General features: G+C 45.6%; 1 protein-coding gene across 1 annotated transcript in view; it reads left to right on the top strand.

Moving 5' to 3' along the window:
- The window catches only part of LOC146193210 (uncharacterized), a 64541-nt gene extending 50084 nt beyond the window's left edge, over positions 1-14457 (top strand). The window contains exons 8-10 of the mRNA XM_084602617.1: positions 3457-3668; positions 6640-6834; positions 12723-14457. Of these exons, the coding sequence (XP_084458743.1) occupies positions 3457-3668; positions 6640-6834; positions 12723-12965 (650 nt within the window). The 3' untranslated portion in view covers positions 12966-14457. The remainder of the gene's footprint in view (positions 1-3456; positions 3669-6639; positions 6835-12722) is intronic.
- The last annotated feature ends 549 nt before the right edge of the window (positions 14458-15006 follow it).

Raw genomic sequence — 15006 nt, 5'->3', positions numbered from 1 at the left:
AAATGCGGTTTTGTGCCTTAAATAGAGGTACAGTTGACAATATAAATAAATCAGAGTCGTCGGACGATTAGCACTGGGTGCCCACAGCAAAACCTCAAATGAGGCGGAACAGGGAGATTGGGCTGGGCATCTTTCGAAGTACGCGAAGATCAGAGAGTAAAATATTATATGAGGAACGCCCGAGGAAATTTGACAATAACAGGTGGGCAGCTAAAGTATTTCAATACTTATAACTAAAGAGCGTTGACTCACAATGGACTAAAAGAATAAGGAAGCTAACTATGTTGGTCACAAGGACGAAGAAATGAATAGCGTTAAGCAACATTCGAAGAACACAGAAGATAAACACTGGATAAATTCCATGGAAAAGAAACAGTGTGGAACTATACCGGAAGGGAAAAAGGCAGATCAGGAAGGAAGCTTTATTTTATAATTCAAGAGGCAGTGGTGTACGTTTTGAAGCTAGAACAGGGTGCTTTAGAACACGCAGCTAGAAAAAGAAATTTAACCATGAAGATTACACATGTGCAGTATGTGGTAAATCCAGAGAAACCATTAACCATATTATACTCGAATTTGATGGTATCCATCCAGAAGTCGGTGCAGGTGCAGTCACCCTTCCTGAGGCCTTGAAATTTATAGATACCAGTGGCCGGGTGGGAGAACCTGTGAGGGAAGCTAGCAAAAAAAAAAAAAAAAAAAACGATAGGAAGATTGGTGGCTTAGAGGCAGAAAAGTAACATATTGTTAGTAATGTGAAAAGAAAAATTCAATAAATAGTATGATGTTATGGTCCACCGATCTAAAACAATAATTAAGATATAGGTGAAAATATGAGCATGATTGCAGCTGCTACCACCCCGTTTCGAAGGGCACGCTCCTGTATTCATCCATCCATCCATCCAGCCTGGTCGCACGATCTTGCAAAGCTAGCGCTGCGTAATAAATGGCAATTTACGCAAATAATTGCGCTTCATGAGAGATATTTACTGGATATTAGTCGAGTATTATGTTTTAGCAGTATTAATAAGAGACTTTATAGCAAAAAGAGCCGTATTAGAGTGCAAACATGGGGGCATTTAAGCAGCGAGAACAATCGCATGGGAACGAGATGTGGTTAAGGTTCATCAATTGGTCACAAATCTTTATCCACGCAGCTTTAAATATGAACAGAGTCAGTGGTTTTGCTAGGGCATCGGGCGTTTTTTTAAATTCAGCTTTATTTATAGGAACTGTCAGCGGCGAGCCATCAACACCACTAATCGAATGTCGCGAAAAATGCTAGCCAAAATCAAAAGCCGAGAACCAGTGGCTGAGAACTGTTTTTTTTTTAAGCAACATGCAGATTTACTTCTCTGTAAGCTAGCCGTTGTGATGTTATAAAACTCGACGAATGACGGGAATTGCTAAAGTATGTCACCCTAATAATATTCTACTGATTGGAGCCTAAGAAGAAAACATTTAATGGGGAGTGCACATTTTAAAGAGCCAGAATCGCAACAGGGACGCTTTTTTGTTTGTTGTAGCCACCTTTATTTGCTGCCTAGCCGAGAGCATGCCGTATCTGGTAGGTAAATAAAGACATATGCACACTACAGCCGAATCGAGTCATTTTGGAATTGGAATCCTTTTCTTTTTTTTTTTTTTACTGGCTAGGAGGAGACGCATCTTTTTATCTTTCAATGCCTTACAAACTATGGTGCGTCCCGTTCCAGCCAATGCTAAAGAGTTCCAGCCGGAAGAATCATCAGAATAATCCCCCCATGGAAACAGTCTGGGCGATGTTTTAATGAGCGTGCTCCGGCGAAGAAGTGATTCATGAGCACCAGCAGCGGTAGACTCACCCTGAGTTGCAAGAGCTACGACAACAAAGTCAATTTACCTGATCTGGAAAAAAATTCCTGTCGAAGGTAAAAACTAAAACTGAAGTTATCGAAGCATTCTATATCGCCAAACAGATGGCAACTGAGTTAGCTCTCAATTTTCATCATTATCAGGAAAAGCAACTGAATTGTAATATAAGAAGGTCAGAACGCTTCAGTAGTCATAATGCGCACGTGTCCGGTTGCTATCCCTGCTTCGTGAACAATTTCGTCTCCGCTTTTTCCTTATTTTGTAATTAGATGATCGCTATAAGTTCTGCTTTCGTGGAATAAATTCAGTTGGAAGTATGCCATCTGTGTGCACTTCGTGTATTTTTGTCCGGTCTTCTTCGCGCAGTCTTATAGTTTCTGACCTGCGAATCGCTTAACCTAATTTCATTCCTTACCTTCAGAAAATGTTATGGCTTCATGTAAAATGACTTCATGTAGTGTGAAAAACAATCATCAACAACCCTCACTGCATTCAACATAGCTGTAGCATAGTGCTTTATGCACGCTTCTTTGAAGTTCAGATAAGTATATATAATGAGACATACATCCAAGCCAACAACGGGTTCTAAAGTGCCGATGACATTGCGAAAACTCTATGAATTGATTTTCAGGTGGATACAATTGCAGTTGGACACTCAAGCTATAAAATTTGTCACGTGGGCAGCGCTTCACGAAGATGCGCTGGTTGGGTGTGCTGACGCAGCTGTGTTGTGTTGCGGCGGAAGCATACACCTCACGATCGGCACAAGCTGTGTCGCTCTACCTATTTAGATACATATTCCGAGAACCTACACAGGCAGAGAAAACATGCAACATAGCTGAAGGCAACAAAGAAATGTCGGGCACAAGATCACGCGCAGGTTGACCGCGGCGCGGGAACCACTGGTACGGAGGCCACAGGCAGACCGGTCAAACAGCGCCAACCGATCCTCCGCTCGGCAGTGCAAGGAAGGGTGACACCCGCGGCGTCGGAGTTTGCGAACTGAAATAATCTAGTAACGTTGCTGTGGCAGAGGCCCTTGCAACGGTTCCTCCCTTACAAGTGGTGGGCCAGCCCGAGGAGTGCCATCCTCTTAGTGGTCCTGGCGATGGTGGGCCGCTGATCTTGCATTGGCAGCTTCGTGATCTGTAAGCGCAGCTAAACTTTAGCATCTTTGCTGCTTTTTTGATTTTCTTGCTTTTTCCGTATTACAACTACACGTAGCTTCTTGAAGTAAATACTTTGTAGCAATATTCCTCCAGGGTCTCAGCAGGAGTGCGCGTTTACAATCGCTCCTTCTTTTAGTCGTTGAGGGCGCATATAGGTTCTAGTTCTGGGCGGCTTTACTCCCAAAAGAAGTGAACTTTAGAATTACAACGCATTGGGCACCTGGTTTAATTAAAACAGGAGCCGAATGCTACGCGCTGGGTTTTGTCTTGATACCTTCCGTCAAAATTGTTTAGCCGATTGGTTACGAAGTATCCAGTATTTTGTTTTCTGGTAGTAATGTCTGAGGGCTGAATTTTACTGCAAGCAACATGGGGTTATATTCTGTATTTGCTTAAATATGGAGTAAATACAAGTTCCTGCGCGCCCTCGCAGGGTTCTTGGTGAGCGAGGAAGATGTGGACGTGCTCTGCGACTGGCTAGCCTCCAGCCTCCACCTGCACAGCCTGCAGGTGGCGCTGGCCGGAGAAGGGGACAAACTGGTTCTGCAAAAGTTGGCCACGGTTCTACAGAGCAGCTACACGCTCACTTCCATCGACGTGCACATATGGCCGGATGATGAAGCTGGCCTGAACGCCATAAACCTGGTAAGCGACTCACTAAACGTTTCAAATGTCTCAAGACTGTCGTATTAGGTGACTTTAGGCTATGCTTTCCATTAGGTTGTGACAGAAGAGAGGAGGGCGTTAATGATTTACGAATTTCTCACCGGAGCGAAAACCAGGCATGAAACTGCGCAGCAAACACCCTACTGTGAAAGGAGTTTATACTGTTGCAGAAGTTTTACCGTCGCTCCTTGGACGAGGTGCAAAGCCGTTTACTTGTATCTTGCCTGCACGATGTTCTCCTTGACCGCAGAACTTACAGAATGCAAACGAGAGCGCCATAGCAGTCCGTCTTCAACACCGCGCGTGATCGCTACATAAAGGCGCAGTCACTGACCTTCGTAGGCGGGTGTCGCTTTGTAGATTTAACGCAAACTCATTTCAGTGTTGTCTTTGCCCTTGCCGAAATTAAGGTCATGGTAAGTGGCGTGCCAGTGTGAGCGTATAGTGTCTTCAGTGTCACCACGAAGTCAAGATCGGAGTAGTGTCGGGCGGGGGTCAGACTGCCCGGCAGCGCGATGCCGTCGTCATTTCTTGTACTTGCCCACAGCCCTGTGCGCGGCTGCTCAGTATTCTGTGGCTTTATTTCTTCTTGAGCTTTTTGTGTGTAGCTTATTGCGCAAATTCGTGAAACGAGTGCTTACGAATGATAGGACATCAATCTGCTCTTTCCGAATGCACTTAATGCTTTTACAAGAATGCAGCGATCGCGACGACTGCACCTCGGCGCTACGGCCGTTTGCTAACTGTTTAGAAACAGATATTGCTGTAGCCAGTTGGGGGAGGGGCATAACTGTTAGGGCGCTTGACAACTGGATGTGAGATCGAATCCCGTCCTCGTCCGCGGCTTTTCTGTGGGGGAAAAAGGCAAATGTGAGTGCACGTTAAAGAACCCCAGTTGGTCTAAATTCACTGAGCCTCTCTCAGAGCCTGATCGAATAGCTTTCGGACATTAAACCCCAAACAAAAACACCAAGATATTGCTGTTTACACGGCATAAAATGCTAACTGATCTCCTTTAATATTATGTGCCCATCATCCGCAGCGTCGATAGTAGCTTCACTTGTTTTTCACAGCAAGACATTGTTGCCATCAGCTGCGTGTCATCGTACTAGGAAAAACATTGATGTCATTTTTGACTGGTTTATAACTTCGGCCAATGTCACTAAATGTTAATATTTAATGGATTTATTCAGCAGCAAGTTCAATGAAAATTCGCAATCATTAAGATGGCCTAAAATATCCGCCGAAAAATTCTCGAACACAGGTGCTGGCTGCTTTCAGCATTGTTCGGCCGATCGGGTAACTCTTACCGGTATTTTCCCCAATTGTATATGCGCCCTACGTCTTGCGCAGTCATTATCTTCATATCACTGCATCTGGAAGTGCACTCTGGCGATACTGGAAGTGCGGGCGTTCATATGAGGAGTCTTCTACATGTGCGGATGGTGCATCTACGTCTGGTCCTTGGCATCTGGTTCAGCAATGCAAGCCTAAAGTTCAGAGGGCGGAAATCTTAGGCATGCAGAGACGATGGTGTCTTTCACTGGTGGATCCATTAATTATTTGTTACAAGGACTGGGCCAGCTCCTGATCATGGGTCGTGGCCGGCAGGCCATGTCTGACGATAACTGTTTCAGCCAAGTCGACCAGCCTCTTTTGTGCAGCCGGTTCTGAGCTGGAGACCATGATCACCTAATCCTCAGTGTCTGTGAGGCCCTATTTGACCGGTGATTGAAACTCTGGACATATTAACATACGTTCGAACGTAGTCCTCGGGTCTACGCAAAGGCAACATTCAGATTCGTGAATAGACGGGTCGAATTCAACGTCACCCCAAATTTTCTGAGTGCGCGAAGTAGTGTTAAAGCATTAAAAAGCAAACTCCGTGTAGCTAAAACCGAAGCATTCTTTAAGATAAGGCGAGAAATCAAGAAATAAATGACTTTCTCTGAACATGTTAAAAAATATTGCAGTACGTTGGAAGTGGACTAATTCAAGACATATGAATAGAACGATGCGGTTACACCTATGAGATTCATTTTTACTGGTGAACGTTATGCCGTCTCAACCGCTGCAGAAAGGATATAAAAAAGTATCAAAAACGAGCATGATACTCTCGGATTTTGAAAGCGTAATCCCAGCTGTCCACAGAAAAAATTCAGTGTAGCCCATAATTATAAATATTATACACAATTTTGTAAAATCTGATAAACAATTTAGGACAGTTAACAAAGTCCTGCTGGGTACCTAGCCTCGTCGAGGTGGTCCGCTGCTATGTGCGGCTTCAGCCTCGACGACCAACCCATGCTTTCCAACAAGTCTTCGAGGCGCGAAGAGACGAAATCTCTATGTTGCCCCTTCGAAGAAGTAGACCCGGCCGTGCTAAACCTTGCCGGACACTATATATATTTATATTCTCACTCACTTAGCCTTGTAGATACCAGCGAAAATGAGAAAGCTGGCGAAAGTGCTGCACGCGCTTGTAACGCTTTAATAAAACAAATAGGCATGCCTCACAAAGACCGTGTGAACTTGAAAAGAATCAACGCCGGGCAATGTCTTCTAGCTGCTACCACACTCCAGAGTCGCGCCCGTTATTTTCCACGCCCCTTCATGCTGTCTCTTTAAAACGTTTTCCATTTCTTCGCGTCTTCAGTATAAGTTGGCTGCTATGTGTGTAGATTTTTATGGGACATCTTAAATACAAATTTTCCAGGTGGTCCTTCGTTTATTGAAAACCTGAAAACTTTGGGATTGGGAACATTTCGAAGACTGCGGGTGGCGACAAAATTCGCTAGATGCATGGGCCTTATGTGAAGTTTCGCTAGTAGCAATAATAGATTTCTGAGTACACCACTTTTCATTATTCGTGAACCGATCGTTGCCCCTTCCAAGCCTCCGTCAAGCCGAACGTGCACTACTGACTATCTTTCCTATTGTACTCTCGCAGGTCCGTCGCAACTATGGAATCTTCCAGTGCGCGGCAGCGTTCGTCCTCGGCTCATCGCTGAAGCGTGCTGCCATGGCCTTCGAGCTGGTTCCGCAGCATCCGCAGCTCCTCGCGGTTGTCCAGCGACTGGGCTCCCTTACCGAGGCAAATGCCGAACTGAAGATTCAAGAAGGCGCCAGGCGTCTTCAGAACGAGGTAACTGCGCGCCAAACGATCTCTTCGGTCGTTGACGATGAGGTCGAGTTCAATCACATCCAGTGTAATGCGCGTCTTAATGCTACAAGGTGCAGCATTCATTCGGTTCGGAGCGTTCTTTTGGGTGGCATGAGTAACATCGCCTGCTTTGAAAAATGCATCCGAGGTTGCGATGTGTAGAGCTGATTCAGCATAACTCCGCAAGCGTTCGGGCATTTGGGCCGCGCGGATATAGGCAGAAAATTGAACATCGTAAATACAGATCAGTTCGGTGAAACTGTAACTAGATTGCTGGGAGGCGAAATAAACATACCGTTATCCATTTTCAAGCTCCTCTTGTGATCAGCTTACCGAATCGAGGTACACACTGTTTGAAGTGAAACATTTCAAAACCGGACAATGAGGAAGCGAATTTCCCATCGGTATGCATGGCTTCTAGTAGTTGTCATATAAGATGGCCTCATTCTCCCAGACCCGTTTAATTGCTGACCAATGCGTTCGGCCACTTAAGAGACATCAGACATGCTACTGCGCTATGGTCGGAAACGACACGTGCGAAACTTTGCTGCTGCGTGCTTGACAGGAGCTTACTAAGAGAGCACATAACCTAAGAAAACACTCTTCCGTTATTTTCTCGGTGCAGATTTTTTGCAAAAAAATAAAATACTCAAACAGGACGACGTATCACCGGAGGGCGAGACCATGGCGAGGCGGAAAATTCCACCTTTAGTATCTGCAGCAAAATGGAAGATAAAATACGTACATTCTCCAGAAAAAAAAAAAGACAGGATTAATGCAATGGTGCCTAGCTACCCTGTCGCCTAATATTGCTACCAACGGATGCTGCATGCGCGTCTATCTGTAGGTCTAACATTTCAGGCGACGTGTTCAGCTTCAATGCGCGAAAATGGTTTTCCATATGGCGCATCGCATATACTTCTAATAGGGCGCCGCGTTTCATATCGCTTAAAAAAAAGATAGCTGAGAGTGGTGAATATGTAATTTTTACACCTCGCGGAAAGGTCGCTTGCCATTTGGCCTATGGTAAGCACTCCTCTGGTCTGTTATGAGCTTTTTTTGAAGACAAGTATACTAATCTATCATCCCAGGTAAGAAAGCAATGGCCAAAGAGAATCGCTGTCATTTTTAAAGCCACTGTATGAATTGCTAGGTCACGCCCCTGCCTACTAAACATCAAGGTTAGTAGTAGCAACCATCATCCTGTTGTCTGCGCTATATCTGCCCCAACACAACGGGGGCATCTGTTAAAGCAGATTTGTGCGTGCGCTGTACGGCATCACGAACCCCGAGCACCCACGCTTTACCGTGAGTTGCATCGCCGTGTCGGGAGAAAATGAGATGCTGGTAGTAGAGCCAATGCGGAGTGCTTGGACCTTTATTAATGCAGGATAGGTGGTAGCATGCTTAAACTACATACCAGTACTGTGACCTGCGGCTTGTCATAGGGCGAGCGTATGAGGGAGAAAGTTAGAAGAAGGCGCGTATACACTAGTCGCGCTCAGCCGCGGCCGGGTTTCGAGCGACGCAAGCTCCTCGGCGCTGGCAACACATCAAAATGGCCCACGCTTCCCATAGACGACACCTCTGGGCTGTCCCGAACGGGGGCAATCAGCAGTCGCCTTACTAATCCTCCCCTCCATATTTATTTTATTTTCCTATCTTCTATCTTACAACTGTCCTGTCTGCTCCTCCCTTAGGCGTTTCTATATTCCTGGCGGCTAGGGCTAGCCTCGTGTGGTGCAGCTACCGTGAGTTGCCCCATATTTGGTTATGGTATCGGTGCATAGCTTGCGTTGCCGGACGTCTTGCACCTTCGTTTTCCGTCCCCGTGTAGGGCGCGCTGACTGGTGCCGAACAAAAACATTTTTGTCGCTTCTTCACATCCAACTGATCGCCTTCAAAAAAAAAAAAAAGTGGGTCGAATATGCTGCCCAGTTCTTACCGAAAACGAAATATTCCCTAATATACCATGTCCTATATAGTGAAGAAATAGAGCACTGCCATTACATTGACTCCTTTTTTTGTACCAAAGTGCCTAACTGATGCCTTAGCGTTCGGGTACATGGTGTTTAAAATGGCCTGTGGTGACCTTGTGCTTGTAATTAATGACAATAGCAAGTGTTAAACTCTCCAACATAGTGTGGATTGGAGAGATGCCTATTTAAATCACAATCCTTGGATCCGTGCACACCGTGCGTGTTCTGATATCTGAAAATGACTTGCTAGATTTAACTGAAGAAGAAATGCCTGAAGGTCTTGCCGGTCGAAACGTCATATCTGTACACAGAATAATGATCACAAACGACAACGAAGAAATTCCAACAAAGCAATTAGTCCTCATTTTATCATCCGGCTCCCTACCTGACTCTTTGCAATGTGCTACTTGAAAATAGATGTCAGACATTACATACCAAATCCCTGACGATGCTTCTATTGTCAGGGATTGTCAAAGTTGTCGCAGCCATCAAATTTGAGCCAAGTGGGCATCTCCAGGACATCAATCAGATAACAGCTGTGCTCTGCAAACCGCCAGGGTAACATTCCGCATACTCACGTTTGTATTTCATGGAAAAAGGCAAAATAAATCATAACTGTCAAAACAAAAGAGAACCTAACTTACCCACAGGCAGGACAACGAACAGCACAGACTACTTTTTAAAGAAAAGACTTTTCTGACTACTCCGATGTAGTGCGCAGTGGCGCACACCACACTAGGATGACGCCAATGCTAATGCAGGGCCATCATCGCCCCAGAAAGACGCAGTGCAAGCTGCCTTGCCATCTGTGAAAACGGAACCGTACGCCTCTGAATCAGCGCACAACAAGGCTTCCCCCCCACCATGAGAGCCCTCAAACACTTACACCTGCGGCTTCAGGAACCTACAGCGCCTCTAGCTTAGGCGGTGGAGACCAGTCCACCTGCGCTTCGCTACGCTACAACGGCGGCAAGCCTCCCTTGCCCCCCCCCCCCTTCCCCCCCCCCCAAAAAAAAAGAATCGTAATAATGGGCTCAAACGACCTACCACACTAGGCTTTTTACCCTTAAACCCAACTAGTTGAAAATCACGGCGTTTTTATTTCAATGGAACTGACGGGGAATTTTACAAATCTACGCAGATAAAAATATTATAAATTCATTCCCTCCTGTAATACTGGGACCACCGGAGACAACTTTACGGTCACAACAAAAAATATTCTAAAAACTACAAAGTATTTCAGTGTGACAGAACATTCAAGGAAGCTCTCATGAGGGGCTGCTATCGTGGTTCAAAATAGTGTTGCAACACAAAAGATTGACTTAAAAACCAGGAACGAAGCAGCAGTTGCAATCACTGTGTCTGATTTTGAAACAATAACAATATGTTCCATATAACTTGCGCCACAACTAACACCACACTTCACGATTCAGAACAACATTTAAAACAACTACAAGAGACATATTTTTGTGGAGGATTTTAACGCTCATTCTACTTCCCGGTCAGATATGAGAGAACAAATTTTAGATTTCATTTTGTGCGATGATATCTCCTGCTGAACACAGGAGAACATTCACGTACTGCTTCCCAAGCACGATAAAAATGAGCTGCTTAGATTTGTACTTTGCACTTAAAAAGTACTTTTTCAGTATATGTACTCCGCAAGTATAATAAATAGTCTAGTACGTATTGTAACAACTGTAATCGTTTGTGGGAAGTCAACGAGAAATGTGAAAGCTCTAAACAAGTTGGCGCATTTACGCGATATATCTCGCACTGCATTTGGTGGAATTTAGCATTCGCAATCAGTAAAGAAATAATACAGCTATGGCTGATTTTAACTTGGTTTTCACGCGCATTGTAATATTCTCACATGTTCGCACAGTCAACATTGCATCCAGACTTCATTTTTCACGATGAACGCAGCCGTCATTACTCAACGCAGGACAGCGGTTTTGTTTCAGTGACCGAGAAAGTATGGGTGGCCTAGTTCTCAGATTTCTAAACGAAATTCGCCAGGCATTTCGTCTATTGGTGATCAACAGCACAGCTGGCCTGAGGTAGCAATGCGGCAATTACAGTGCGATATATCGAGTAATGAATGTTATGGGCAAAATCAGCTCGTTAAATTTGAGAGGTATAGAAACCAATTACGTCCATCACTTCAAACAATTTCTTGAAGTCATTGTGTTGCCTCGTCTGGGCCACGCAAGTAGGGCAAGAGTCCTACATTCGATGGCTTCCAAATCCGAGCTGGCCACCACCACGTTTTTCTGCAATGTATTGTTTAGGTATAGCTCCTTCCTCAGCTTAATGTGGAGCAGTGACTCAGTCTTTGTGTTTAACATCTGCTTTCCATGCACTATAACTTCTGCATTCACTAGAAAAGCAGCCTGAATATAAAATGAACATTTGTAGAGATGAAAGAAAGAGCCATTGTGCAGCTGCCGCCAGGAAACCAGCTGCTTATACTGATAACCTTAAGTGTGCTATTCTTGCTCATACCCCCACAGTAATGCATAATAATTTCGATAAATGTTAACATGCGACCCCCGCTGACCCCTGTTCGCGCTCACCGACCACCTGGTAGAAAGAACCTTGTTAGTTTTTCGCGACACAATAATTTGTCACCCGACATAGCTATTTGTGTCGGCTTACCTTTAACGATCACTGCAACGTGACCTTTCACGTTGCAGTGAACGTTGTCGTTTCATGAAGTTTCATCTCGCCACTCCTTCATTCAACCTAGGTATCTGTGCCACACACATTCCATTCCGCTAAAAATAGAGACCGCAGCCCTGCCGATAGATTTGTTGTTTGTTAGGTTTCAACGTCCCAAAGTGACTCATGTTTTGAGGAAGGCAGCAGTTTAGGAGAAAAGCCTTTGGTGCGGCTGTCTCCCTGAGTGGAGACTTCTTTCTAAGGCCCTATGCGCCGCCGCTATGCGTCGCCGATGCTGGAGGGAGCGACCTCCGAAAAAGATTAAATCCACTCCCGTTCGCCACTGCAGTTTGCACAGCCCGCTTCATTAGGCGGCGTATTGGTTGGCGCAGTACTTGCCAAGGCTTGTTCCCTGGAGGACGACGTGGGGAGAGTTTTAGGTGAAACGTTACTGTGTCGTGTTGTACAGGCCCAAACTGAATGATATAATATTACTCTCCATTGTTGACGTTGGTAGTGCGGTAGTGCAGATGGGACATTTCTCTGGGTAGCGGATGGGAAAGATAAAGTATTTGTGATGCTAGTTACGATACGTATGAGATTGTGGCTGACTCCATGCCAGGACGTTTCGACAACGTAGGGCTCTTTGACGTGCACTGGCATACCACAGCACACGTCTTGCTTTTAGTCTCAATCGAAAAGCGGAAACCGTGGTTAGGATTCAATCCCGCATCCGTGTGTGCAGAACTCCTGCCAGACAGGCTGCCGAGACCGTCGAACAAAAAGGAGCCTGACTAGCATGCTGCTGAGTAGTTTGGCAAGCGCGGAAGCGAGCCAAGTCGAAGCGGCAGCAGCCGCTGCGTGTAAATTGTTTCAAGGACAAATGAATCTCACAAGATTTTACATCATACCGCGATTGCAGAGTAAAACGCTTCCTTGAATCTGCCAATCAAAAACGTCCTGCTTCGCTCTCGTGATAGCATGGCTCTACACGAACCGTTTTGGAAATATCAAAACATTACGTTTCCTTAACGCCTAAATTTTTAAGTTCGCTGCCGGAGCATATCCCCATCCTTTATTTTACACTTTCGTTAACAGCTCAGAGTGTAAATATGAATTTCTTCTCTATCAGAAGTTCCTCATCTTAAAAATTCGCGTCTGTGTTGGTTGTGAAGCTAGCCACCGACAGTTGTGTAACTGACAATCACACACAATTTCTTTCTCTGGCAGTTCTGGCAGCTGGCCGGCATCGTGAAGAGGCAATTGGTGTGCAACTATCCCCAAACCGGGCAAGAGGGCTCCAGTGGAGAGGCTCAGCTCGACAAGCTCAACCCTTATGTGATGGAGCACGTCCGCTCCTTCTTGAAGATCGGCGACGTTTTAGACGAGGAGGATGGGGCGCAGTCTAGCAGCAGTGGTGCCACCAGGGGGACCGGGCTCGCCCGTAGGCGCATGCGCAAGGTTAAGCGTTAAACCTCCTAGATCTGGAGGTAAAGGTGTTCAAGATGTGAGGCTTGTAGTTCAATAGCGCTGCTGGTCATGCTGGGGTGTCGAACACGTGCGAGTCACATATCATCAGTAGTTTACAACCAGATTCGGCGTTTTGATGCGCCGACGGAGGTTAAAAAATTGAAGTAGTCGATCCCCAGCCGAAATAACGACTGTGTCAGTCTAAAGTTTGTAATTTTTCTTTTAGGCACTGACAGTAGCACAAACTCGAGTAAGCGGCGAAGATGAATTCTTATGGTATATACTGCACAGCTGGGTTGAATTTCGCGACATTTATGTATTGACAATTTCTCATTCGACAGGAGATTGTAAGAAATTGCAATTCATTCTCCATCAAATAAAGTTCGTCAATTTCCATTTATTCAATAATTTATGCACTTGGTCTGTTTACATACAGTATCCATGTATACTGTAAAGATGTAAACAGACCATGTGCATAAATGAATCTCTTTCGGTAGATGGCGCTGTGCAATTAGTTTTCTCCGTTATTGGGTAATAACGGCCAATCAGGGCAGGTTGCCAAAGAACAAGCTGGTTAATTTACTAGCTGCATAATCTGCATGGCCTTCACAATTGTTATGTACTGACAGACTTCCACATTATACCACTTGTAAAGTAACAAGCTGAATAATTGCATCGCCATTTAAATTCAACGACAGTGTGCGAATACACCTTGTTGCTTTTAGGAACTGGCAGCTGACCTGCCCGCCAAGTTTTTCACTTTTATAAAGTGACAGTTCCCATCGAAGCCAAATAACGAAACTATATGAACAAGCCAATTCCCCTCGATACTAATTTTTATTGTGAGATTACACATCGCGTTTTTACGAACAATGGCTCATAATGGGGCAAAAAGAACACGAAGAAGTGATCTATTTCTACATATCTAACCGTTGTCACAAACCAGACTGAATTGCTTTTATTTAGTCACAGTGAAACCTCTTGAAGTAAATCAGCAGCATTTGGCTACCGATCCCCCCTCCAATCAATTGCAGCAGGCGAATAGAATATCCGCTTTTAAAAACCAACCGTTTCCCATACCAGGACTTGTTGCAAAACTTGGAGAGTAAATCAGACTCCACACGAATTAACTCCTAAACGTTAATAAACTTTTGCCCAAGCGACGAACCAACCGAAGTCTAAGGAAGAAGATCGCCGAGCTCAACAGGCAGATCGAGGTCCACTGCAGGGTGCTATGCACCCAACAGTGGAACGAGGCCTGCAACGAAGCCGACGGACAGATGCACAAGGGCAAGACGTGGAACATGCTGCGGCACCTCCTCGACGAAACCAAGACCAAGGGCCACCAACACAACAACCTGGCCAGGATCCTACACAAGGCAATCTGCGAACACGGGGAAGACGAGGTCAAGCGGCGCTTGGACGCCAAGTACCTGCCGACCACCCCCACGGAAAGACACCCGGATTACCAAGGCAAAGAGAACGAGACGCTAGATCGCGACATCCAGACCTGGAAAGTCAGAATTGCCCTGCAGGATCTCAATGGAAGGTCTGCCGCGGGTCCCGATCGAGTGACCAACAGAGCGCTCAAGAACCTCCACGATGCGGCCATCGAAACGCTCACGAACTTCTACAACAAGTGCTGGCAAGAAGGAAGGCTACCCAAGCAATGGAAAGCAGCCAAGACGATCCTCATCCCCAAGCCTGGCAGGCCGCCCAACATAGAGAACCTCAGGCCAATCTCGCTCACTTCGGGCGTGGGAAAGGTCTTCGAGCACGTTCTCATGAACAGGTGGCAGCGTTACCTGGAAGAATCGGAGTTTTACACAAATTTCTACATCGGATTTCGGAACAAACTCGGGACGCAAGACGCCATGATCTTACTGAAGAACGATATCATCGACGATACGACGGGCACCAAGGACAACAGAGCCGTACTCGGGCTAGACTTGCAGAGCGCCTTTGATAAAGTGAGGCACTCGGCTATCCTGGCCCAAGTATCCAGGCTAAACATGGGCAGGAGGACATACCAGTACATCAAAGA

The sequence above is a fragment of the Amblyomma maculatum genome, chromosome 4 (genome assembly GCF_055883805.1).
Source record: "Amblyomma maculatum isolate TAMU_Amacu chromosome 4, ASM5588380v1, whole genome shotgun sequence".
In the NCBI taxonomy this organism is placed as follows: Eukaryota; Metazoa; Arthropoda; class Arachnida; order Ixodida; family Ixodidae; genus Amblyomma; species Amblyomma maculatum.
Note: the sequence above shows the minus strand (reverse complement) of the source record. Positions and strands in the feature narration are given on the sequence as shown.